We start from the raw sequence: 26852 nt of genomic DNA on the forward strand, positions 1-26852 counted from the left end.
TCACATTAAATAAAGATTTTTTTTATTGTAATCATATTATAAAATGTTTAGATACCCAATATATAATAACCAATTCACACACAAAAATAATCCACGTTTCCAAAGCAATATTACTTCTGACATCTTCCATTTGCTTCCCGCTGCAGCCTTTTCAAGCGCAGTTCCTCTCTAAAGTTATATGCAAACAAAGTGGGATCCTGATTGCACAGTTCTCTGTAAGAATTACACAAGTTTTGAAAGTGCTTCATAGACAGGCCACCTGGCCGCAGTGTTGGATCCACATCTGCTGACATCAGCATTTGTTCAGTGAGTTTTAACCTTTGTTTTTCTGGAAAAAGAATTCTGCAAAAAATGGAGTGTAAAATATATATATATATATATACATATATATATATATATACATATATATATATATATATATATATATATATATATATATATATATATATATATATATTAAAGCAATTAATATCAACTGCATTTTTTTTTACATCTCTCCTACAACAGTATACCAATAATTATACTAAAATACAAAATCATCATCCCTCGAGGAAACTAGCTTGATTATTGAATGGGACATACAGAGCTGCTTACTGCTCTATATAGCAATGTGAAATGTTAATTATTAAGGCATTTGATGGATAAAACAGTTGCATATTGTTTTGGAAACACTCACCGCACAGAAATATTGAATACGAACATATGGGTTCATAAGCAGGACACCTTGGAAACAGATTTGTCTCCTCTAGCCATTTAATGAGACAGCTGGTTGCAGGAGTTGAAATGTTCATATTTGTTCCAGCCAGCAAGGTAACTATTATGGTTGGCAGGTGCAAAACCAAGCAGTCGGTTTGCAATCTTTTATATTTTCTATTACATCACATTCACATAAAGACCGAGTAGGTTCAGGTGTTCTCAAATAACTTGTTATACTGTGCATTGTCAAACTTTAAATACATAAAATCCTGAAACTTAGCAAATGTCCTAAATATTTTACTAAATGACAGAAATGTCATACATTATACAATTTTTTAAATTGTACATAATATGTGCAGCTTACACAACCCCCACAACGCCCTATTTGTTAACAGCTCTAAACAGATTTCATGCAAGAGGTTTCAAAATGTTTCCGACTTACTTCTACTCTAGCTGTTGCTGACTCATTTAATCGCCGTGATGCCTGTGAATGACTAGAAGGGCGATTTTCAGCAAATGAACTACGAGACATGGCTTGTCACTGTTGCACAAGTTGTTGTAGATGGAAACATGCAAGTGGTGTGGCAGATGATTTGATGTTCGGTAATCTATGGCACACATTGTCTAATGACTTACTATGTATGATGGGAGATACATTTATTACATAATTACAGCTATTTCAAATACATATATTTGTACAGACTTGAAATAAATATCAGCATACATTTATAGACACACATATGGAAAATGTTTGACTTACGCAACTCCATGGTGGCAGTACTTCCGTCTGAACTGAAAGACACTTTGGACTACCTTCTCAACCAGCTTGAAGGGCTGTTCTATTTGTGGCTGTATTAATGGCGTAAAGTGTACAACACCAACATCAACCTAAAAAGCAAGACAACAATACTTTACATTGCAGAGAGGAGGATGACATACTCATAAATGTAAGCTATTTATTATGCTTATTGACATTCTATGCCCACAAAGGAGGAGAATGATCAACTTGCGATCTGTCACTTATACTAAATTCTGCATTTTATCATTCCATACAATAAATGAACATACTAAATGCTTATTTAAGACATTATTATAGACATTTGTGGAGTGGGCGCTTATTTTGTACAAAAATATAGCATTTTTCTCCACCTTGTGTATTATACAGTGGCTCCTATCGGTTTCATGATGTGTTTTGGAAAACTAGATTAATAGCATATGCAGTTTTTTTTTCTTAGAATTTAAAAATTCTCTTTATATTAAAAGAGATTATTGCTTATATAAAGGAAGAACAGAAATAAAAGATTGGGAAAGGTGGCACTATTTGGCGGGGTAAGCAGTCGTGTGCATGCTCGAGAAAACATCACAATTGCACAAACAGGCATGCAAAACAGGATGGGCGGTGGTGTTATCAACAGCCACAGGAAAAGACTATGAAACAATTTATAAAAGGCTATTTGATTTTCATACAAAGATGATAAATTACTAAATGGCGTGTAAAGATGATGCATCAAATACCAAAAAGTGTTTGTGGCTATATCACTGGAGATCAGAAAGTACTTTATAACCAAGCAGATGCAAAGTGAATGGAACCAACTATGTGTTAATAAAAAACATGGTCTCAGTCTGTATACCCCACTGAACATCAATGCCTCCCAAATATGCCTCTCCCCACTTTCCATTTCAGTACTCTGTGTCCCGTATTCCATCTGTGCTGCCTCTCATCTTTCCCGGCTCCAATTCTATCCTGAAATACTAGGCTCCCCCTGAATATACTGCAGCCCCCTGAGAAAACAGGGCCATGAAAGATGTCCCTTTTGCCTTGTACATGGTTAGTTCAACGGTTATGTATATATATATTTATTTTATTTATTGCACTAATTAGTTCCTATTGACCCTCTAATGTGGGAAACAGCTGCTTTAACCAGAATATAATGCAATGTGGAACAAAAAAAAGGAGGTCAAGTAGTTACAAGATAAAAACAATACATTTCAAACAGAGAATTAATGCAATTATATAAATGCTTCACAAACACAAAGGGAGAGAGAAATAGGGCAAGGAACACTGAAAGAGAAAAAAAGTAGTACAATCAATTGTCGCTATAGAAGTATGCAGATAATGCCGCTGACAACAAAGCAATTCTGCGTGAAAAAAGCAAGACATCACTTAAAATGAGCATGGAGCCGCGTAGCTATGGCAACTAATAACAGAAAAGAGGCATTTCATCTATAAAAGGACACTTCAGTAAATGATTGATCTGTAATTATTTATTTTGCACACACGGATTAAACAAAAGATGTTTTCTAACACACATCTTATTTTTTAAACAGACTGAACTTTCTTAAATTCAATTGATCCGGCTAAAAGCTAAAGCTTTTCGCATGAAGAAACTCATTTATTAAAACTAGCTACCATTTGTGCTTTATGTATGTCAATCAATGTACTGGTTTTGGAGAGATTTGGCCTAAGAGTAAGTTGAGATATTAGGCAAAACTACCTAACTCCCTGCCACAAAGACTGTCCCAAGGCTGTTAATATCATTATTGCACTGGTCATAATTACTTGTATTACCCTGGATGTTTGTCTAGTAGGATAGTGAGATTATCCTAAACGTGCAAACTATAAAGATAGAAATTTTGGATGTAGTTAGCATCTCCATCCATATCTACATATAGACCCTCCCGTGTGCATTATCACACCAAAATAAATATATATTCCTGTATCATTTTTTTTGTCATACTTTGGTCCGTTGTTGCTCTCTGCGCTTACCAGTTGTACCCCTCACCATATCAAAAAAGTAGAGTAGACCACCCTGGGGGTTCAGAAGCACCTGATGTTTCAATCTACTTCACCTTTTAGGCCATAAGACCAACCCCCCCCCCACAGGTTTTTTGTTTCTTTATTTAAGCCTTAACTACTGCTTCTTTTCTCATGAAGGGGGGGGGGAATAAAGGAATAAAGTGCTCAGGGAGCCATCGTAAATCTTCAAATCCCAAGTATTCTTCTTTCTGAAGGAAGGGCCAGATTTCCTTGGTCCAACTCCTAAGAGGGGGACCCCTGAAGTCTCTATGGTGAAGGAGGAATCCAAAAAAAGGTGAGTTTAACCCCTTAATGACAAAGCCTGTACATGTACAGGCTCAAAATGCATTGTTTTCATTGTCCTTAAGGGGTTAAAACTGGCCTTTTTCAGTGAGTTTAAAAATAAGTATTGGAATAAATAATTTGCAATCAAGTAAGTCACACAAAAGGTACATAAAGCTCAATTCATGAGCATAAAGAAAACCACAAACAAAAAAGTAAGTGGCATACGAGCCCCAGCCAATTAACCAGTTGAAACACTACTTGATTTACTTTAGGTTGTTGTAGTTGGGCATAATGAAAATAACTGAATTGTGCCAGGTCATGTTTAAACAAGAACCGATTGAGTCACAGCTTTGGCATCACAAAACTCAATAAACAAAACTAACAATGCTTTCTGCTCTTCTTTTTATTCTCCATTCCCCATCCCTTTACAAAGGTGGCCTGAACCAATCAACAAACATCAAGCAACAGTGGAGAAATAACATGAAAGAGTTTTACTAAGTTTAACTAAGAGTGATTCATTTCTCCATAGTATGTGCATCACATGAGTTTTTAAGCACAATTATAAATTCAAATCTATAATCTTACGCAGGTTTCTTTAGTGTACTGACCTGTAAAGTATAGGATTTGAGGAAAACTGACCTATCAACTATTTCTTTCATCAGTTAACTGGCATCAACAATGGCTTCCCTATGAGTAAGCATTAGCCAGCCCACGCATTGAAAGGGTCAAACATTTACAGAAAGAATTGTTTTTACTGCAGGCTCATTGTTTTGCCCATTAGTGTTTTGTCTGTATGGAATTGGCAGAGGAGGAAAAGAATTCTGAAAGAGATAAAATACTGTAGAGTACACACGTTTTCACTGCAAGATATCTAAATGGATCTGTGGCTACACATCCAATCTTTTTTATTTACCTATTTATTTTTTAGTAATAAAGGGCTAAACAAGTTCTGGTCCTAAGTGTGAAGAACGCAGGGCCGGCCTTAAGGGTGTGCGACCTGTGCGACCGCACAGGGCGCCATGGTAGCAGGGGCGCCTGCCCGGGACTTAACTTAAAACATCAGGGGTTTTTTTTTGTTTTTTTTTTAAACTTTATTTAACATCATTCATGTTAAATAAAGTTTTAAAAAAAACTGATGCTTTAATCTAAGTCCCGGGCAGGGGCGCCGAGCGGTTGCTCGTGAAGTTCTCAGCAACCGCTCGGCACCCCTTAATCTCCGTCGCGGTGCCGGTATCTCATGTTGAGCGCCGGACTATTCCGGCAGAGCAAGAAGACGTATGCCTCCCGCTCTCACCGCAGGACTTCCGGCAACAAGCTAAGTATGGGGGGGTGTAGTCTGAAGGGGCAGAGGGGGGGTGTAGTTTGAAAGGGCAGAGGGGGGGGTGTAGTTTGAAAGGGCAGAGGGGGGGGTGTAGTTTGAAGGGGCAGAGGGGAAGGGGTAGTTTGAAGGGGCAGAGGGGAGGGGTAGTTTGAAGGGGCAGAGAGGGGGGGGTAGTTTGAAGGGGCAGAGAGGGGAGAGTTTGAAGGGGCAGAGAGGGGGGGTAGTGAGGGGGGGTGCCAGAGGAGTAGTCCGCACAGGGCGCCACAACACCTAAGGCCGGCTCTGGAAGAACGTGCCACAACTGGGCCTGAATGGTTCCTATTAGGGCTGAAACAACTAATCGATAAAATCGATAATAATCGATTATGAAAATCGTTGGCAACGAATTTCATCATCGATTAATCGGATCGATTTTTATTGATTATAAAAAGAGGTTTTTTTCAGAGCAAATGCTCTGAAAAACTCCTCTCCTTATATAATCCGACCTCAAACAGAGATCGGATTATAACACCGGAATCCAGATCCCCCGCTACGCTGCAGGGGACCTGGATTCCCCTCACTGTCGGCCGGTCTCTCACTTCCGTCTCTCTCCCCCTCCCATCTGCTTCCTCCCCCCTCCCATACATCACTCTGCCTATCTACCCGGCACCGTTACTGACAGGCACTTTCCCTGCAGCTTCATAGAAGCCACAGTGTAAGTGAAGGGCAGTAACGGAGTCTGTCTGTGCGATGCAGACCCCCACCGGCTGACAGAGAATCATCCTCTCTGCATCGCACAGACAGCCTCCGTTACTGCCCTTCACTTACACTGTGGCTTCTCTGAAGCTGCAGTGAAAGTGCCTTCAATAACGGAGCCGAGTAGAGAGGCAGAGCGGTGTTTGGGAGGGGGGGAGGAGTCAGAGGGGTGTAAGGGAGCATCCCTCCAATACACCACTCTGGCTCCTCCCCCTCTCATACGCCACTCTGCCTCTCTACCCGGCTCCCTGGTCTCTTGTCAGAAACGGAGGTTCACAGGAGGCAGAGTGGAGTATGGGAGGTGGGAGGAGGCAAAGTGATGTATGGGAGGGGGGGGAGCCAAAGTGATGTATGGGAGGGGGAGGAGGCAGAGTGGTGTATGGGAGGAGGCAGAGTGGAGTATGGGAGGGGGAGGAGGCAAAGTGATGTATGGGAGGGGAGGAGCCAAAGTGATGTATGGGTGGGGGAGGAGCCAGAGTGGTGTATGGGTGAGTTATAGTGGTGTATGGGGGGTATTATGAATTTTTAGGGCATATAGGGGGTATAAGGCATATGGATATTAGGCATATCAGGGAGGCATAAACATATCTGGGGGTATAAGGCATATCAGGGGGCACAGTGGCATATCAGGGGGCACAGTGGAATCTGGCATATAAGAGGTATAAGGCATTTTTGGGGGCAGAGTGGCAAGCTGGGGGTCAGATGTGCATAACTGGGGGCAGTTTGGTAAATAAAAAAATTTAAAGGCTTTTTTCTCAGTTTTTATTAAATATGAAAAATAGTTAACATATGAATTAATATTTACTAATAACTTTGTATTAAAACCTAGTTTGAGAAACACTGTGTTTGGGTTCTTGTTGCTTTTATTATTATGTCAGTAAAATAAGAAGGTGAATAGAGAGAGGCCATTGCAATAAAGAGATGAAAGTGTAAATTGTATGTTTTTTATTGCAATTTTTCTTCAATTTAAAATAATGTATTTTTTTATCCGATTAATCGATTAATCGAAAAAATAATCGGCCAACTAATCGATTATTAAAATAATCGTTAGTTGCAGCCCTAGTTCCTATGCATGAGGAGATCTCAATCCCTCTACTCCTTCACATTGTTCTGGTTTGTATCGTTCCATCAAGCATTCAACAACTGTTTGCCCGCGTCCTCTCTTACAATGAAATCTACATCAACATGAAGGGTCAGATCCCCCTGTTGTGATGTACAGCCTAATTATTATATATCTTTTTATATTGTACCTTACGCAATACTAGAGGGGCTTGTTTCCTCATTGTTTATTACGCTGTGCTACACTATATGAACAAGGGACATCCGACCGTTACACCAACAGGGATTTTTATTGCATTCTAAATACATAAGACATTAATATGTAGCTGGTCTATTATTTTGCAGCCATAAAAGCTTCCACTCTTCTGGGAAGCCTTCCACAAGATTTTGGAGTGTTTCTGTGTGGATTTTTGCCCATTTACCCAGTAGGGCATTTGTGAGGTCGGGCACTGATGTTGCAGGAGATGGCCTGGCTCACAATCTCCGTTCCAGTTCATCCCAGAAATGTTCTATGGGGTTGAAGTCAGGGCTGTATGCTAAAGAGACATACCAAGACATTTTGGACAATGCTATGCTTTCAACTTTGTGTAAACAGTTTGGGGAAGGCCACTTTCTATTCCAGATAGTGCCCTAACCTCAACCCCATCAAACATTTTTGGGATGAACTGGAAGGGAGATTGTGAATTAAACAAATTTAACATGTTCCTATCTCCGATACAATTAAGCTACAGACATCTGCAAATTTCCAGTATTATTTTTTTATTTTTTTGCACAATATTAGTGAAATATTATACAAAAGTCAGTTTATTCCCAGGCTATAAAAATGCATAACTTGGCATCGACAAAACAATTCCCTGTCCTTGTGATTTTTCTTTTTTGCAAGTATTGCTGGCTCATACATTATTTCTCCAACACAATGCGGGTATAAACAAAGTGCTCCTTTGTACAATGCTTGGAAAAGGAGAGAACACACGGAGTCAATATATAGTTGTCTATCCTCATTTCAAGAAAATGTTAAAGATGGAATTAACTTGATATATAAGAGTATAGTAAGAATATTAGCTCATGGCTGTGTTCTACACACACTGGAATCATAATTTTACAAAGGAACGCAATCTGTTATAGCCTCGCTGGCCTGACGTCAAGAGCAAAAAAGGAAGTCTGCATTTATTTATCAGTAAGTAGATTTAAATCAGACATGCTTATCTTCTGGGAAGGGTGGGATGCTATTTAAACACAGTAAAATAATATTCAATCAATAGTTCAGGGCTTGTTATATAAAAGCATAGATGAAAAAAAAGCTACTAATTAAAATGTACTGTAAAGATTTCGACTACAATCGCAAAAGGACTTTGCTAAGATGTAACACTGTTATAACAAAACTGTTAACATAACTGTTCATTATTGTAGCTAAAAACTACATTCCTAACTTTAGTCTTATTGAAAGGTACTTGTTAAAAAGATTAAAACAATGACTAAAACACATCATACACCTTTTTCACAATGTTTAATGAAATGCCAAGAAAGCTTACTGTATTCTATAACCTGAGACCTCATAATGGAGAGATAGCTCCTTCCTCACTTCTCTCTATAATTTTAATATAATTGTGTATAATTATATATATTATATATACACACACATATACATACATACATACACACACATATATAAATACACACACACACACACACATTGCCTTACAACAGTATTCAGAATCCATAATACTGAATTACAAATGGTACAAATAAATGTCTTGTCAGGCTGTGGATCTAAAATAAAGAGCACAGAGCATTGTACATTATATATATATATAACAGTTCTACATTGGTAATGGATGTACACACAGCATACCAATGTAACACTTAGGTATTCAAAAAAACTTGGAATGAGAATGACATATCACATATTGACCCTTAGCTTTATACAAATTCTGTATATGTATTTCCTCTCCTTGTTTTTTTTTTTATTAAACTCCAAGAATTGTTTTTTTTTTTTTTTGTTTTTTTAAGGGCAACTGATTTTTTGTATACAGGACTTAGTGGGAAAGTTAAAATGGCAGCAATTTCTAGTGCGAAATATTGATCCAAAGGTGGTGAACATTTGACTGGCTTGCTAACCAAAATAGTATTTTCTGTTCTATCAATTCCACCACTTTTAAACGTACCCCCAAACTGCCTAGATTAATGGCTAAAAATACAATATAAATTATTTTCACATTATTAGTAAAGCTAATTTACTCGGTAGGTTAAGTTACTGAAATATTACTAATAATTAAGAATACACATGTATAATAAATGCATATTAGCATACAGTCCTTGGTGAACCATTTTTATTATGGTTGTCATTTATATTAATATTGTTGTATAGGCTGGATTTTGTTTAAAGGCACACTGATTATCCATTTTTGTACTAGTCACACAAAGAAGACCTGACCACATAAACCTTAGTTCACGAAACAAAATAAGGCAGAACATGGACCATTCTGGGATCCTTGTCTTCTGAATTGTTCAAACATTAAATGACAGCACCTATGACTCACATATAAGTAATACATTAGTACAGGTATAGAAACTTAGCTGGTATAGCCATAGGTTAAATAGGTTACAACAGCAGTATTCTATATGCACTTACTGTGATAAATTTACAGGGGTGAGAATAGTGGAGGCTTTTTACCTGCATTTTCTAAAATCCGTAAGTGAGAAATAAATACAGTGTACAGTGAGTGACTACCAGCTCGGGATTCAGCTGAGCAGAAAGGTCCATGTAGAAACTGCAATTCAAATAGCACTCCTATGAAGCACAGAGGTATTACCTATTTTGTTGTTTGCTTTGCCTGGATTTCTCATCCCCCACACAACCCGTCATGTTCCTTTTTCTTTTTTCCCTCTCTTCCCCACACAAAGATTGCTAGTTCTCGCTCAGGCTTTAACAGGAGAAGAGGCAGCAGTCAGGAAAAAGGTGACGGTGGATGCCTGTCAATGGCTTCAGCGGGGCTCCAGATCTCTGCATTCGTGGTAGCGCTGATGGGGTTGTGTGGGGCAATCGCTGCCACTCTGCTACCCAACTGGAAAGTCAACGCCGATACAGGAGCCAATATCATTACGTCTGTGACGCAAATGCAAGGTCTCTGGATGGACTGCACATGGTATAGCACTGGCATGTTTAGCTGCACTGTCAAATACTCGATCCTTTCGCTCCCCATCTATATCCAGACAGCGAGAACAACTACAGTGCTGTCTTGCATAATGTCATGCTTGGGGATCTCCATTTCCATGGCTGGGATGAAATGTACAAGATTAGGAGGCGATCGCCATACCAAAAGCAACATCGCTTTTGCTGGTGGAACATGCTTCCTGCTGGCTGGAATATTCGGGCTGGTCTCCGTGTGTTGGTACATGAAGGAGATCATTTCGAGCTTCCTTGATCCCTTGGTCCCAGACAGCAGCAAACACGAACCAGGAGGGGCAGTATATGTAGGTTTTATTTCAGCCGGATTGCACTTCCTAGCAGGTGCAGTCTTCTGTGCTTCCTGTGCTAAAAAGCAGCAGGAAGAATGGGAGTCGCATCCGAAAAAAACTGTGCAGCTGGCAGCCCAGCAACAAGAAAACAACAATGCAGGCTATAACCTCCAGGACTATGTATAAGGAAATCCAGAAAGGAACAGACTGCGATCGACGACTGTAAGATATTTATGCAAATCATATTACGTTTCTGGATATAAAATAGTAACAGCCATTGATAATATATTTTATTTAATTATTCTCTTAAAAATGTAAGATTAATTTACCGAAAATGTATTAAAAAGTAACGAAATGTCAGAATACATTTACATTTTATAAGTAAATGTATGCTATATTTAAATAAATGTGCCTTCAACAATATCCATATGCTAGGGTCTTAATTTCCATAGTAACTGCATTTCTTATGATAAAGAACACCCACAACATTCAGCTGTACAAATGAAAAACACAAAGGCTCTGGCCCATTCCACCAAAAAAGAAACCACCTGCTTTACTTTATTATTACACATTGTTTTTGTTTTTCATTTTCTGTTGTATAAATTGATTTGTATTACAGGTGATCATTTACTACTGAACAGCAAAGTCTCAGCATGGTCACATTAAACCATCTATCAAACCATATTTTATTAATCTAGTTTAAAACCTCAAGATTGTACGCTTGCGAGCAGGGCTCTCTCCACCTAATATATCGGTTTGTCTTAATCTGTCAATTCTCGTCTTGTCATAGCCCTTGAATATATGTACCAACAATAGTTACACAGGCTGAAAAAAGACATGCGTCCATCAAGTTCAGTCTTTCCTATATCTGTTAATTTGTTGCTGTTGATGCAAAAGAAGGCAAAAAACCCCCAGTTTGGCTCTTTCCAATTTTGCACTAACCAGGGAAAAAATTCCTTTTTGACTCCAAAATGGCAGTCAGATTTCTTCTTGGATCAATAAGCCGTTTCCCCATAATTAAAGATTATATCCCTGAATATTATGTTTTTCCAGGTATCCATCCAGTTGCTGTTTAAATGTCTGTACAGACTCCGATAAAACTACCGCTGCAGGCAGAATCATTTTCAGGACATTTTTGGGGGGATGGCGCTAAAAAAAGGTTTACTTTCTTTAATATTTCTAATGTTTTGGGGTTTAAGGTTTGGGCACTTTTACCTTTTTCATCTTTTAAAAAATCGCAAATATCTTAGATATCGGCCACCATCTACAAGATTAACGTTGGCCTTTCTACTAAGTGGCTCAAATAAATCTACTTAGAGAACAATCTTATCAAACAGCAGCACCTTCAGCAGCCCCATATGGGGGAATTTCTGAGAGCTCATGGTCAATTTCCAGGAAAGCACATTTCAAGTATATACCAACACAAAAAATCCTGAAAGCTGCCCTTTCCTAGGTTGTAAAATTTAGTTGTACAAAGATAAAGCCCCCCAAAAATTCAAAATACGCAAAAAAAAATCCACTATCCAGAACTTTCCAGAAATCGGTTCACTTTCTGACATGTCTTATACATAGTATCAGTGGTGTCGCTACAGGGGGGCAATTGCCCCCCCCAGGTTAATCCTTGCCCCCCACTGTTGTCCCCCTGCCGAATTTTGAATAAAGTCGCAATGTGACTTTAAATCCCGTCTTTTTTTTTATCCGGAGGAGAGAGAGGGGCGTCTAGCAACCGCTCGGCGCCTCCCATTCTCTTCCACGAGGCCTCTACCTCCGTCGCGGTGCCTGCATTTCATCCTCAGCGCCGAAATATGACGTCATATTTCGGCGCTCAGCGGTGAAGCAGCGGCCACCGCAGCAGAGAACGAAGACAGAAGCCTCGTGCTCCCGTCGCTGGACCTAAAGGTGAGACAACTACAAAGGGGGAGGGTAGATAGTGAGTAGGGAAAGGGGTTAGAAAGTGATAAGGGAGGGAGAGGGGGTTAGAAAGTGATAAGGGAGGGAGAGGGGGTTAGAAAGTGATAAGGCAGGGGCGTTTAACATGCGGGACTTTGATTGCTGTTAGCAATCACACTCCCATGATGCCAAGTCAGCCAGTACATGCTCGAGGTGCGGCCCACGTAAGATCGGCAGCCAGGGCAACCTAACAGCAATCACAGTCCCATCATGCCTAGATTCCAGAATTTACTGGTTGGATTTATGTGAGTGCTGGAACTTAGGCACGATGGGACTTTGATTGCTGTTAGCAATCACACTCCTATCATGCCAAGTCAGCCAGTGCATGCTGAAACCTAGCTAGCTGCCCCCCTTGTGTATTGATGCTGCCAGCAGTATGGGGTCTACACATCACTTACAGCCACCCAGTACCAGCATGTACTGGCTGACTTGGCATGATAGGAGTGTGATTGCTAACAGCAAACACAGTCCCATCATGCCTAGGTACCAGCATTTACTGGTTGCCTGGGAATGATAGGAGTGTGATTGCTGTGTGGGCAGTGTGGACGCCAGGGCTGGCTTTGGGGTGTGCAACCTGTGATCTATGCGTGTAATTTAGGGGGTTTTAAATATACCTTTTAATGACGTGTTTTATGTGAATTCCAATTGATCTATACTTGCAAAGCTGGGTTTGTGTGTTATTCTGTAGATCCATATCTGCTATGCTATGTTTCCATACATTATTTATGTATACCTTCAAATACAGGGTTAATATGTCTTATTCAGTTGATTAACACCTGCAATGCTGTTTCCATGTATTTATTTGATGTATACCTGCAATGCCACGTTTCATATACTATTGTATACCTGCAAATACAGGATTTGTATGTCTGATTCTGTTTATTTGAGATCACAAGTGAATTTCAGTTGATCTATGCATGCAAAGCTTCGTTTGTGTGTTAATGTGTTGGGGCTAATGTTAATATATATGGGCAGCAGGGGCATCAATACACAAGGGGCAAAAACACTAAGGGGGGTATAAATGACAATGCAGTGTGAAAAATCCATTCTGATGTAGACGTCTGTGACGTAGATTGTGTCCTGCTGTTTGTGTGTTTTGGTTATCAGTGTAGCAGAGCCTGTCCTCGGGTGTGTGTGTATAGGTGTTGGTGTGGCAGAGCCTGTCCTGGTGTGTGTTTGGGTGTTGGTGTGGCAGAGCCTGTCCTGGTGTGTGTGTTCGGTTGTCAGTGTGGCAGAGCCTGTCCTAGGGTGTGTGTTTGGGTGTCAGTGTGTCAGAGCCTGTCCTGGTGTGCGTGTGTGTGTTTGGGTGTCTGTGTGGCAGAGCCTGTCCTGGTGTGTGCGTGTGTGTTTGGTTGTCGGTGTGGCAGAGCCTGTCCTGGTGTGTGTGTTCGGTTGTCAGTGTGGCAGAGCCTGTCCTAGGGTGTGTGTTTGGGTGTCAGTGTGTCAGAGCCTGTCCTGGTGTGTGTGTGTGTTTGGATGTGGGTGTGGCAGAGCCTGTCCTGATGTGTATGGGTGTCTGTGTGGCAGAGCCTGTCCTGGTGTGTGTGTCTGGGTGTCGATGTGACAGAGCCTGTCCTGGTGTGTGTGTCTGGGTGTCGGTGTGACAGAGCCTGTCCTGGTGTGTGTGTCTGGGTGTCGGTGTGACAGAGCCTGTCCTGGTGTGTGTGTCTGGGTGTCGGTGTGACAGAGCCTGTCCTGGTGTGTGTGTCTGGGTGTCAATGTAACAGAGCCTGTCCTGGTGTGTGTGTCTGGGTGTCGGTGTGACAGAGCCTGTCCTGGTGTATGTGTCTGGGTGTCGGTGTGACAGAGCCTGTCCTGGTGTGTGTGTCTGGGTGTCGGTGTGACAGAGCCTGTCCTGGTGTGTGTGTCTGGGTGTCGATGTGACAGAGCCTGTCCTGGTGTGTGTGTCTGGGTGTCGGTGTGACAGAGCCTGTCCTGGTGTGTGTGTCTGGGTGTCGATGTGACAGAGCCTGTCCTGGTGTGTGTGTCTGGGTGTCGGTGTGACAGAGCCTGTCCTGGTGTATGTGTCTGGGTGTCGGTGTGACAGAGCCTGTCCTGGTGTGTGTGTCTGGGTGTCGGTGTGACAGAGCCTGTCCTGGTGTGTGTGTCTGGGTGTCGATGTGACAGAGCCTGTCCTGGTGTGTGTGTCTGGGTGTCGGTGTGACAGAGCCTGTCCTGGTGTGTGTCTGGGTGTCGGTGTGACAGAGCCTGTCCTGGTGTGTGTCTGGGTGTCGGTGTGACAGAGCCTGTCCTGGTGTGTGTGTGTCTGGGTGTCGGTGTGACAGAGCCTGTCCTGGTGTGTGTGTGTGTCTGTGTGACAGAGCCTGTCCTGGTGTGTGTGTCTGGGTGTCGGTGTGACAGAGCCTGTCCTGGTGTGTGTGTGTCTGTGTGGCAGAGCCTGTCATGGTGTGTGTGTTTGGTTGTCGGTATGGCAGAGCCTGTCCTGGTGTGTGTGTCTGGGTGTCGGTGTGACAGAGCCTGTCCTGGTGTGTGTGTTTGGATGTCGGTGTGGCAGAGCCTGTCCTGGTGTGTGTGTGTCTGTGTGGCAGAGCCTGTCCTGGTGTGTGTGTGTGTGTGTGTGTGTGTTTGGTTGTCGGTGTGGCAGAGCCTGTCCTGGTGTGTGTGTCTGGGTGTCGGTGTGACAGAGCCTGTGTTGGTGTGTGTGTTTGGTCATCTGTTTCCTGGCACTTAACTTACAGAAGGAATTATTTAATTTATATTTATCCAGAGATAAAATGCCCTCTTGAAGTTGTATTGACTTCAGGGGACAAAACGTTCAAGGCCCTGAAATCATTTAGTGGAAAAGTTATTTATTGTGTTATAATATTTATTTCAAGGATTAGTCGCACTCAATTGTGGCTTCAGGCTTCCCATGTTGAATGATATTATTTTAGCCCAATAACAAAAGTATAATTCCATAGCACATTACTTTTGGAAATTATTAATGCCCCCCAGTTTGACTGTGGTATCTTGTGTGCCCCCCCCTATATATTGTTTCTAGAGTCGCCACTGCATAGTATGCAGAAATACTGAGCTCTCTGGCCCTGCAGTTATACTCAGTTTCTACACAATGAAGACAAATAGGCAGAAAGATGTGTTTTGCACCTATTCCGAGAAACATCCTTTTAATGCCCTCAACATGCATGGCAACAAATCATCAAGAAACCCTTCTCCTTCTTTACCAGCGCTACAGAATCTGCTGGCGCTATATAAATAAGTGTAATGTAATGATCCAATATCCATGAAGCATCAAGTCTCAATGGCAAGAAATAAAACATTTACTGAAATTGTAGTAAGCAGCATGATTTATTACTATACAAACATTATTGTGGAGCATGAAAGCAAAGAATTTCGCAGACTCAAAATCACAAAGTATCAGAAATTGTTCTGTGTACCTTAAAGGGACAATGGGGCAAGGGAATTGGTAGAATCCCACAGGGCATTTGAACACCACAGAATTTCAAAGGGACCATGCCGGGATCATGTGCACTAAAAGAATTGATATGTATTTTAAATGTTTTTGTGTTTGTTTTTTTTTTTAGAATACAATGAAAAGTAATACACATAAACTAAACTAAACTAAGAATTTGACTGCAGATAAGAACCAGCCAGCCCATTTAGTCTCCCCGATGCAAGACTCCGACTTTGGCGTTTTAAATTTAGGACAGCATTATACCTATCCCATGCATGTTTAAATTCCCTTACTGTATGAGCCTCTGCCACTTCGGATGTAAGGCTGTTTCCATTTATCTACCACCCTCTCATTAAAGTAACCTTTATAATGTCCTGTGCTAACATTTCTCCTCCTTTAAAATGAACTTCCCTCCTGTAGTTATAGCTATACTGCAAACCAATCAGCAAGATCTTTTGCAATATTGCAAAATACAAATATTGAGTAGTATGGGTCCTCGAGGTATCGCAATAGAAAAAATACTTTCCTCTGAATATAAACCACTAACGACAACCTTCCGTCTCTGTCACTCAACCACTGCCTTATCTATTCAATTATTTTAACATCAGAACTCCAACACTGCAATTAATTTATAAACTCTGAGGGAAAGTGTCAAATCCCTGATCCAAGAAATAAATTAGTTTGACATGATCTCCCTGCAGTAACCATGCTGTTTTGATCATGCAAACCACTTACATTCAGATATTTAACAATCTTTTCTTTTAGCATGGTCTCCATTCATTTCCCAACTACTCATGCAAGACTTATTGCTCTGCAGCTGGCAGAGTCTTCCCTTTTTTTTGTGTGAAGTGATACCATAATTGCCAATTTCCAATCCTCTGGAACTACCCCCGTCAATAGCAACTGGTTAAATATGCCTGTTTTGCCAAGACACTCCAAAGCTCTTTTAATAATATTTTTTTTGTAACCATATTAAATCGGATTTGTCTTCTTTCACTTTGGATAGTTTAAGTAAAACTTCTTCAGTAAACAGACAGGCTTTGCATGCCTCATTGTTTATCATTTCGAAATGAGGTCAGTTCCCTTCATTTTCCTCTGTAAAAACTGAACTGAATTATTTATTTAGGCAGTTAGCTATATATTTACGTTTATTTATATAACTTCATTCACTTGCCTTTAATCTAATTATTCTTGCCTATATTTTCTCCTATCACAAACAATAAAACATAATAATCATTTGCAAGAAAAAAAAACAGGATTTTTTTCTTATTATTATTTAGCATTCATTGATACAAGGTGGGATCTCTTTTCACCCTTACCTCTGGTTTTGGAACAAAGGCAGAGCCAGGAATTGTAAAGCAGTTTTTCACGTTGCAGAGATACTGGCACATCACAGACAGTCTGCTCCGCTGTTTTCCACCAGTGCTGGCAGTTAACCTCTGGAAACATGACCAGGTATAAAAAGTTAGCCAAATAATTCATTGTTCTATTATTAAGTATTTAAAGTATCCACTAGTAAGACAACAATAAACGTTGACAATAATGCATTGGTGGGACATGTGTATTTGATTAAGTACAGATTTCATACAGTAAGGTCATAAAGCTGAACTCTGCCGCAAATGCTCAATTTAGTTAATAAACCCTAAAGAGTCTAGTCTGCCCATTATGTCTGTTGTAAAGATTAAAACCTTAATCAGTTTTTTTGTTTTTTTTTTACACCCCAGAGTGGCATATAGGGGGTTAAAAGGCATATCATGAGACAGAGTGGCATATAGGAGGGTATAAGGCATGCCTGGGGGCAGATGTGCATAACTGGAGGGCAGGTTGGTAAATAAAAGGAAATTAAAAACAAACAAATAGTTTACATGAATTATTATTTATTTACTAGTAAAACTTTTTTCCTATGGGGTCGTCTTATAATCAGGCTTTTTCTTTTTTTCCTAAATTAATATTCAGATTTTGGGGGGTCGTCTTATAATCGGGGTCGTCTTATAATCGAGCAAATACGGTATATAGATATATATAAACCCCAATTATAGGTCGCATTCTCTAATTTACAGATTGAAATTGGAGGGAAAAGAAAGTGTGGCCTGTAATCGGCACAATACAGTATTTTTTTTTTTTTTTTTTTACACATAACACACCCAGACACCTAAAATTCTCGGCTTATTTGCAAGTATATAGGGTATCTAAGTTGGTCTACATACCTTTCAAGTATACATGGCACTATTTTCTCCAAAATCTATTCTTGCATTCTAAATAACCCCATATTTCATATTAAACAACTCGAACAGCTCTTACAAAAAAACTTGTTCTTTTAAAATACTGTTGGAGACCTGATAATGATGCTGCTATCTTGGTTACCAGAAACCCTAACAAATAAGCAACCACTACCTCCATTTTTGGTTTCTAGCATACCTGAGCAACTTCCTTCTGAAAAGTTAAAGTCATCTGTGTTCTGCCATACGAAAAAGGGCCACTTCTGTTTGCCATGTGCTCCAGCCACTTAATGATCAATGGCGTAGACACACTAAAGGGTAGATTTCCAATGATGTGCACATTTGGCGGATCTAAAAGACAGAGAAAATCTTTTAGATTTATGCTTACATTATTGCTTTGATAAGTCTCTATTTATTGATTTACATAATGCCATCATATTCTGCAGAGTTGCACAATGGGTAACAGGATATGACAAGTAGTCCATCGAATAATTTAACAACATTCTTAAACAACTTAACTTTAAAGCGTGCTAAATAACTTATTTAGCCAGATCAAGGAAAAAGCAACAATGATCTAACATACTGTGTTGTAATCTCTACATGCACCATTTGGTACAATGGAAGGCAGAATTAACTGCCCATTAACACCACTGTCTTAAAATGATACACTTAGCATTGAAAACATCAGACACCATTCTTTTGTTTTAAAGCTCTTTTTTTAACTTTTTGAAGAGAATTCATGATGGGGGTATATAAAAATATCACGTTCCAATCCCATGCAGTAGCTTCTAATATGTGTCACAAAACCTGAAGCTCATAAACTCTTGGTTATTAAACTGAACTTCGCTGAAAGAAATGTTGGTGCTGATTAGTGGCATCAATCTCACAAATCTCGAAATAAATCTTAGGTTCCACTTGCACATACTTTTCATTCGGTGATGTGCCGAGCAATAAGCCTAAACCCTAGGAGAATTATGTATTCGTAATTAGTTACCATCTTCCCATTTCCTCTGCAAATGAGCGGGAAAGGCTTTGTCCATTCTGTATGTAAGAATATCACCATGTACAATTCTCACTTTTCCCATGGATGCTTCATTTAACAACTATAAAACAAAAATGGAATGTGTTAAAATATTTGAACAAAAGGTTAAAAGGTAAGGATATGTGTAGAGATGGGAATGCTTGGAAAATAATACAAAAACATGAAAAAGAATGGTACAAGTTGCCAAGAGGATTGCATTGATAGATTGGAATATCGGTCACAAATAGCAATGATATAGTACATCATACATCAATATATCGATACTTACTTATGACATAATGAGCATATGTCATAAGTAATGAGCATTCCTACCACGGCATAAACAGACAATGAAATCACTAGGATCCCCTATGAAGGTCTGAGTTAACCCTGCATAACGCTTTGTCCTGTTTAGTTTAAGATTTTGTAGGATAAGCTCACCAAGGTTGTGAAGCTAATGTGAACATAAGACTAAACTTTACTGAAAAGGCCCACTTTAATAGACAAGCCCATATATCATACAAATAAAATAATCTATGACTGCACATAGAAAATGGTCATTTTATTTTCAACACACACACACACACACATATATATATATATATATATATATATCTATCATGTGTATCTTAAATGGCAAAGGAAGTGATTCTAATTTAGCATATACCAAAGATAATTTTAAGTTCTCTTGCATTGCAATTTACTTTTCCACTGTGCATTTCCTTGCTATTCCTAGCTTAGTCGTGCTGCGAGAGCTGTACATTATACACTTAAGAACTGCGAGTATTCTGCCAGCAAAGTATGAATCAGAGCCTTGATTGTTCTCTCCTTTGTAAAATGTCTTTTATAATCCACGTGACAGACTAGCATTACTTGAGATTTCATCTAGATCTTTAAATAGCTCCAACAAACTTATTTAACCAAATTGAGCAGTTGGACCTCAGAAAAGTCAGAAGCTGAAATTTATGATGTCATGAAACCTAACAGCTATTAAAATCAAACAATGCCTGCATTTGATTAAAATCACTGCTTTATATAACTCAGGGCCAGTAAATAATGTAGGGTACACAATCAAAAGTCTTTTTTTTTTTTTTTTTTTTTACCTGTGTCCATGATTACACGCTCATTTGTGAAAAAAAGTACTCTACTCTTCTGATGTTAATGTTTGTTTAATGGAGTCTTCAGTTGACATTGATACCTTATACTGGGCTAACACACTGAAACATATGTAAAAATACATATTGCGTTTGGGTCTTCAGTTCTTTACTTCAGATGGAATGGCAGACTACACACAATGTGAGTAGAAAGATACAGTGGCGTAAGGGATTAACAAAAGAGTGATAATCCATAACACAGGGCTCAACAAATCCCAGGGGCCAGGTCGCCATGGCGACTCAGAATTTTGTCCTGGCGCCTAGGTGTTTTTCAGCCTGTGATCGCGGGGGCGCTGCTGCTGTCTGCCCAGGAGTCTGGGCAGACAGCACAGCCACTCAGAGCCCGCCCCCGAGCCTGAGATCACTCCCACGGAGTGATTCTGTAGGCTGAAACCGCGATTGCAGGGAAACCTGCAATTGCGTTTTCAGCTGCCACAGGCAGCTTCAGGAAAGGAGGTTGAGTGTTGATTGGGTCCCCACACAAGTGTGGGGACCTGACACAACAACCCCCTGCTGCCTGATTGCTCCATGAGAGCGATAGTGCAGCGTTAACCCCTTCAATTCCACAATTGTGTGACACATTCGTGGCATTGCAGGGGTTAACATTTGTCCCCACAAGCTTGTGGGGACTTAATATCAGTCAATGCTGTGCTCCAATGGAACATCAGCATTGAAAGTGTTAAAAAAAATATATATATCAAAAAATTATTTTTAAAAAAAACAACAAAAACCAGCACTGACCTGAAAGTCCATGGTGCTTCCGGGTCAAATGCTGTGAGTTTAGTAAGTGGGCTGATAATGATCAGATCATTCCTAACCAACTGTTAGTTTAAAAAAAAAATCCTGGCTCCTAACTTTTTTAGATGGCTCCTAGATTCACAACAAATTTGTCAAGCCCTGCCATAAGAAGTCTTCACCCATAAAAATGAGGACATTTAGTAGGGCCAGGAAAAATGCAAATAGATAAAGGGTATAAACAGGATGTAATTACAAAAGTACATAGTGTGACATAGAACCATATTCTTTGTTTAATTCTAGCCTGGAGTCGAAGTTATTGATACATTTAAACTTCCAAGTTTTAAAGTCAAGTGTGTTAATGAAGATGTCCTTTAATGTTCTATACAAGTTGGATACAGAGTGCCTACGATGGACTTTTAAGTTGGCATTGCTGGGCTTTACCCACATATTTTAAACTGTGGCAATTCTTGCAATGTACTTTAACTAAGAAAAATATTGTCTATGTAGCTAAGATATCAGTGGCTTTGTGCTATGTCTTCTGAGAAGTTGAGACTGACAAAAAAAAATGTTCATATACTGTGGGCTCATCTGTGTCAGCATAGCTTTTCCCATTAATAAATTATTTTGTTTCATTAAAAAGTTATGTTTGATACAAATCAGTTGTATAGTGTGGCTAGGGATATAATTGTTGTTTTCCTTTAGTAGAAGTTTTGTCTCTTCCAAGGAGCTTAAATCCCCAACACCATTGTTTGTTTCTATTCATGTTGTGTGTATTTAAAACCTTCCACTCCTTAGTATGCTATTCCATCTGAAGAACACACTGAAGCAATTACCAATTGTGCCTCAAAAAGGGGAAAAAAATCCTTCCTGACTCCACAATCTGATTTTTTTCACTGGATCAACAACCTATAACTGTTTGAACATGTCCTTCAAACCAATCTCTGTATTTTCATCTGTGCTAAAACATATTCCAGCCCATATTTAATAATATGGTCTACATGCCTTTTTGGGAGTGGGGGCACAATAGAAAGAAGATAACTTCATAGTCTGTAGACACCACAATTTTTTCTAAGACAAATGCTCAAAATGAAATTGATCTTTGAAGCAGTTTGTTAAATAATTTAGGCTGCTTTGAATGAATGTCATATTGGCACTGGATTAATATATTTCTTATAGACTTCGAGTAGATAAACTAAAAGTACACTCACTGGCCACTCTATTAGGTACACCAGATAAATTGCTTGTTAACACAAATAGCTAATCAGCCAATCACATGGCAGCAACTCAATACATTTAGGCATGTAGACATGGTCAAGACAACTTAATGAAGTTCAAACTGAGCATCAGAATATGAATATTATGAATATGTGGGAGCAGTCTGTGTTAACTATTCTGGACTCATTGCCCTGTCTCAAAGCTGTTGCAAATCAAACAACCCCAAGGTGACAGGTGTTCAACAAACGGGGATAGATTAAACGGGATGCAAAGATGCTAAAACTCAGAAGCCCCCTCAAAAGGTATGAGAGCTATGAGACAATTGTGGTCCATAGGTTACACCTAATTATCTTCTCTATTACTTGTACTTGAGAAAACCTTTTTGCTTAGGATCCCTAAAAACAAAGACCATCCAAGGTAAAGGATCCAATTCAAAAAGTCCCATATTACAGATTAGATGGTCAGACTGCCTTACTGAAGAACCACCGACGTATTTCACTAAACTGTGATTCAGGTGAGTTGAGGTGTTACAAAAACTTAATTTGAAAGATTCTTTGACCTTACAAATTCAATTCTCTCATGTAAAGGATTTACCCACGCAAGTTTTTGAATTTTGTAGTGTACAACTGCAGTCATTGAGAAATACAAACAAGCCACAATTTTTGAATATAGCAGCTCGAGCACAAGTATTCCAATTACAAATGTAATGGACACTTTAAAATATTCATTCTTTACCTATAGAGAAAAGAAAGACATACTTATCCACTTATGATAAAGTAGCTCAAAATGTGGCAGTGATTTCTGCATGTGCAGCATCCCTGTTAGCCAGCGCCAAAGCATTTGAGGACTGTTTACCAGGGGATGCTTTTGACCGAATGTATGTTCTTCAAGCCAAGGAATCAGGAGGTGAAAAGGTGCTAAATGCCTCTATATATATTTTGATGGAAATAAGGGCACGATACAAGGTCACACTGCCAATGCACACATTTGGATGGACATCACTTGCTTGCCAGTATGCACACACACTTATGCTCACCCCCAGACAGCTCCAGTACAAGCTTGCGTGTTTTTAGGGGGACTAATGAGACTCATTTGTTTGAATATGCTCTTGCATTGATTGGTGTCAAAACCAGACAAAGGGGCCAAGCAGTGCAAAATAAAAAAAAGTTGAAAATTTGCTGAACACTCCTCTGCCCTACCACTAGAAACGTAAAATAAATGTAACGGCCGTCAACCCCCAGAGTGCTTTTAAAACAGTAAAAATGTTAAAAATAAAAAATAGTATCTTGGGACCATGTGAGCCCTTTCAAATATTTAATAAAAAAAAAAGCTATGTATGCATTGTTGTAAGGAGGAGACATTACTGAACATAAATTGCCCCCCCCCAATAGTGGCCCTTACCAGCAGAATGCCAACACTGCAAAAAATGTATTTAATTTTGATTCATTTTTATGTTATTCTTAACATAGTTGATTCACTAAAGGGATAGTCTGACTTGTACTTTCAGGTACCTCACTCCATAATTATTCAATATGGGCTGTCAACACTGGTTGAACTGACAGTACAAATGTATAACCTAGGAGGTAAGAAGACTGAAGAAATCTCACTGATTTAACCAGGCGTTATACATGGAAAGCCAATATTTTCCTGCAGCAGAAGCTCACTTGGATCGGACCTTCATAATATATACTAAAGTGAAACTCTCCCTTTGTTGAATAGCCATTTGACTATATCTAGGAATATTGTTTCAAAAAAAAAAAAAAAAAAGCAAACAATATAAACAATGTACATGTAAGGATGTGGACTGAAAGGTATGAGGCACCAAGATATAATTCATATACATACACAGAATGAAAATAAACGAGAAAGACTTCAGAAAAATTGTACACAATAGATTTAGCAACAATGTTTAATTATATCATTAGAGAAATACACACAGGGACAATACTAGCTGCTCTCTGGTCACTAGGACTGTACAAAGAACAAGGAGTCATCCATTCAGACTTTAATGGTGAAGGTGTGGAATTCACTACACACAGAGTTCACGCCTTTAAACATGGAGATGATGATTTTGTTCAGCAAAGACACAGAATGGGGTATAATAGTTTATAAGGACATGATTAGCTATAGCGTGTTGATCCAGTGAAAAATCAAATCAGAGATTTTGGAGTCAAGAAGGATTGCACAACTGGAGTTAGCTTCAATATGTTTTTTTTTTTTGCCTTCTTCCAGATCCACAGCAAGGTTGTACTTGACCAACTTTTTTCAATCTAAATTACTCAATGTCAGTATGTGCTTATACATTTTTGATATTTCCACAAAAACATAATTTATCAAAAAATAAAAACTTACCATTAGTCCAGGTATAAACCTGGTATCTTTTTCTATCACAAGTAGTTCTTCAACACTAGCGTTTAAAATTGACCTCGTAATCCCTCCTGGTCCAGGGCCAACCTCACAGACATAGGCATTTTTCAAATTTCCTGCTTTTCTAACAATTTTATCTGGGGGGTGAAAAAAAATTTAAGATTCTAATAACACAACACATACTGACAACAGTGGAAAAAGAATCCACTGGAACATAAATTGTGTTCTACAGGGGCCACGTATATTTAAGAGACATATTTTAAAGCTTCGATTTTAGTTTGCTGTAACAAGAAAAATAAACCCTTTCCAAATAAAACACAAGAGTATTTTCCTAACCCATCGTTTACTCCAGATTCTAGGTAATTATATCATAATATACACAATGTATGCCATACACTTCTAACATAATCCTGTCTGCTACTTACACCAATCTTCAATTATATTAAGAATAGACCTGATGTGTAGTCGCCTTATCCCCTTAGAACTGTCCCCTGCCTCACTCCAGCCATCCTTTTCAAGAAAACTCTCAAGGTACCCTCTCAATCCTATCAGTTATTAGGAATAGGAGGAGTACCACTGAGTGCCTGAAGTGTGTACTCAGAATTGTATTTAAACATGATGTCAATTTGAGTTTGTAATATCTGATCTAATGTTTTCATGTCTCTAGACCATGTTTCCAAAAAAAAAAAAAAAAAACCACTGACAAATTCTTCTTTGATGATTGCATCATCAATTCAGTCTATTAATTGATTTTGATTGTAAGGGAGGGAGAGTTATGTTTGTCAATCTTTAAGGCATATTGTGGTCCAGGGTGAATACCCCCAGGGTCTAGAGTCAGTCTGCCTATGCTGTGGGATGCAACAAACCCATGTGACTGCCTCTAGAAAACGTTTAATGGCTGGACGTGCCCAAAAGCACTGCAACAAAATTGGCATTGAGAGCATAAAAGACAATTGGAAATCTCTTTTAGAGAATTGTTGTTTGGGTGAGAAGTACACCTCATTATGTATTATGAAAGAAATTTAAAAGCCTTGCCCGCCACCTTTACCACCTCAGGCGTTGGTACCATGGGGATTGGAATTGGCTAAGCTCCCATGATTCTCATTCATCAAATTTGTAGAATACACCCAAAATAAAACTAATAAAAAAGGACCATGCATATATTTACTTTGATGTGGATAATCACACTTACAGAAAAACCTGTTTTAAACCATCATGAAGAGTCACTTCCAAAACAGTGCAATAGGTTATAACAGAAAGGAGAACATGAAAAAACCAACCTGTGAGCCTCAAATCTAGCAGGAAATTTTGAGACAGTTGTTTTTCTGCCTTTAAATTGTAAAGTTTGATAATTTCCCCGATAGTCGGCAAAGGAGGCAAACGCAACGTTGCTAATTTTCCAGAAATGTTCATGATCTTAAAGACAAATATGTACGAAAACAGCCAATTAATAAACATATTGGACTACACAAGAAGCCATGCGGTTTGTTTCACTGTAAGAAAGCCATTAGTTGAGCAAATCCACATGTAAAGGGAAACAATAAAAAAGGGGTATCACTCCCCTTTAATATTACTGTTTTTTTCACAAATCTATTATTCAGTGCACAGGCAGTTCTAATTTGTGACCCTAGGAGACGCTCACGCATACACACACACCCCGCACTAGGAGACGCTCACGCATACACACACACCCCGCACTAGGAGACGCTCACGCATACACACACACCCCGCACTAGGAGACGCTCACGCATACACACACACCCCGCACTAGGAGACGCTCACGCATACACACACACCCCGCACTAGGAGACGCTCACGCATACACACACACACCCCGCACTAGGAGACGCTCACGCATACACACACACACCCCGCACTAGGAGACGCTCACGCATACACACACACACCCCGCACTAGGAGACGCTCACATATATACACACAGCCCCCGCGCTAGGAGACGCTCACGCATACACACACACCCCGCACTAGGAGACGCTCACGCATACACACACACCCCCGCGCTAGGAGACGCTCACGTATATACACACACCCCCAGCGCTAGGAGACGCTCACGCATATACACACACCCTCGTGCTAGGAGACGCTCACGCATATACTTTTGCATATACTCTCACCCCAAGACACACTTATGCACACATCCTCACCCTGTTCACACAGATACCTACACTTATGCATACACCCTCATGCACATAGATACCTAGAAAACTCACTTCACCTTCCCAGAGCCTCCTTTCAACTGCAGCCACGTGAGGGGTCGCGTGACGTACTGTTACGTGACCTCCCCGTGTTGCCGCCTCTGTGTGCTGAACCGGCCCTTTTCTAAGAACAGCTAGCTGTCCGTCTGGCTGGCCCGTGGGGAGATTTGCCGGCGCTGCACATGCTACCTTTCCCTTCTATCTGCGG

General features: G+C 39.7%; 2 protein-coding genes across 5 annotated transcripts; one reads left to right on the forward strand and one right to left on the reverse strand.

Moving 5' to 3' along the window:
* Nucleotides 1-26852, reverse strand: TFB1M (transcription factor B1, mitochondrial). Of its 4 annotated transcripts, none has more exons than XM_053461282.1 (8): nt 26834-26852; nt 25709-25844; nt 24414-24565; nt 18928-19036; nt 18133-18284; nt 17034-17153; nt 1457-1584; nt 1-342 (listed from the first exon to the last, which is right to left on the reverse strand). In XM_053461282.1, the coding sequence occupies exons 2-8, from the start codon at nt 25839-25841 to the stop codon at nt 111-113; spliced, it is 1026 nt and encodes a 341-aa protein (XP_053317257.1). In that variant the 5' UTR covers nt 25842-25844; nt 26834-26852; the 3' UTR covers nt 1-110. The 4 variants fall into 4 exon arrangements, with proteins under 4 accessions (XP_053317257.1, XP_053317256.1, XP_053317255.1 ...); XM_053461281.1 differs by lacking the exon at nt 26834-26852 and adding an exon at nt 26665-26787; XM_053461280.1 differs by lacking the exon at nt 26834-26852 and adding an exon at nt 26660-26781.
* CLDN20 (claudin 20) lies at nt 9873-10775 on the forward strand. Its single transcript, XM_053461283.1, has one exon. The coding sequence runs from the start codon at nt 9873-9875 to the stop codon at nt 10536-10538; it is 666 nt and encodes a 221-aa protein (XP_053317258.1). The 3' UTR covers nt 10539-10775.

Source organism: Spea bombifrons, chromosome 3 (genome assembly GCF_027358695.1).
Source record: "Spea bombifrons isolate aSpeBom1 chromosome 3, aSpeBom1.2.pri, whole genome shotgun sequence".
Taxonomy (NCBI): Eukaryota; Metazoa; Chordata; class Amphibia; order Anura; family Pelobatidae; genus Spea; species Spea bombifrons.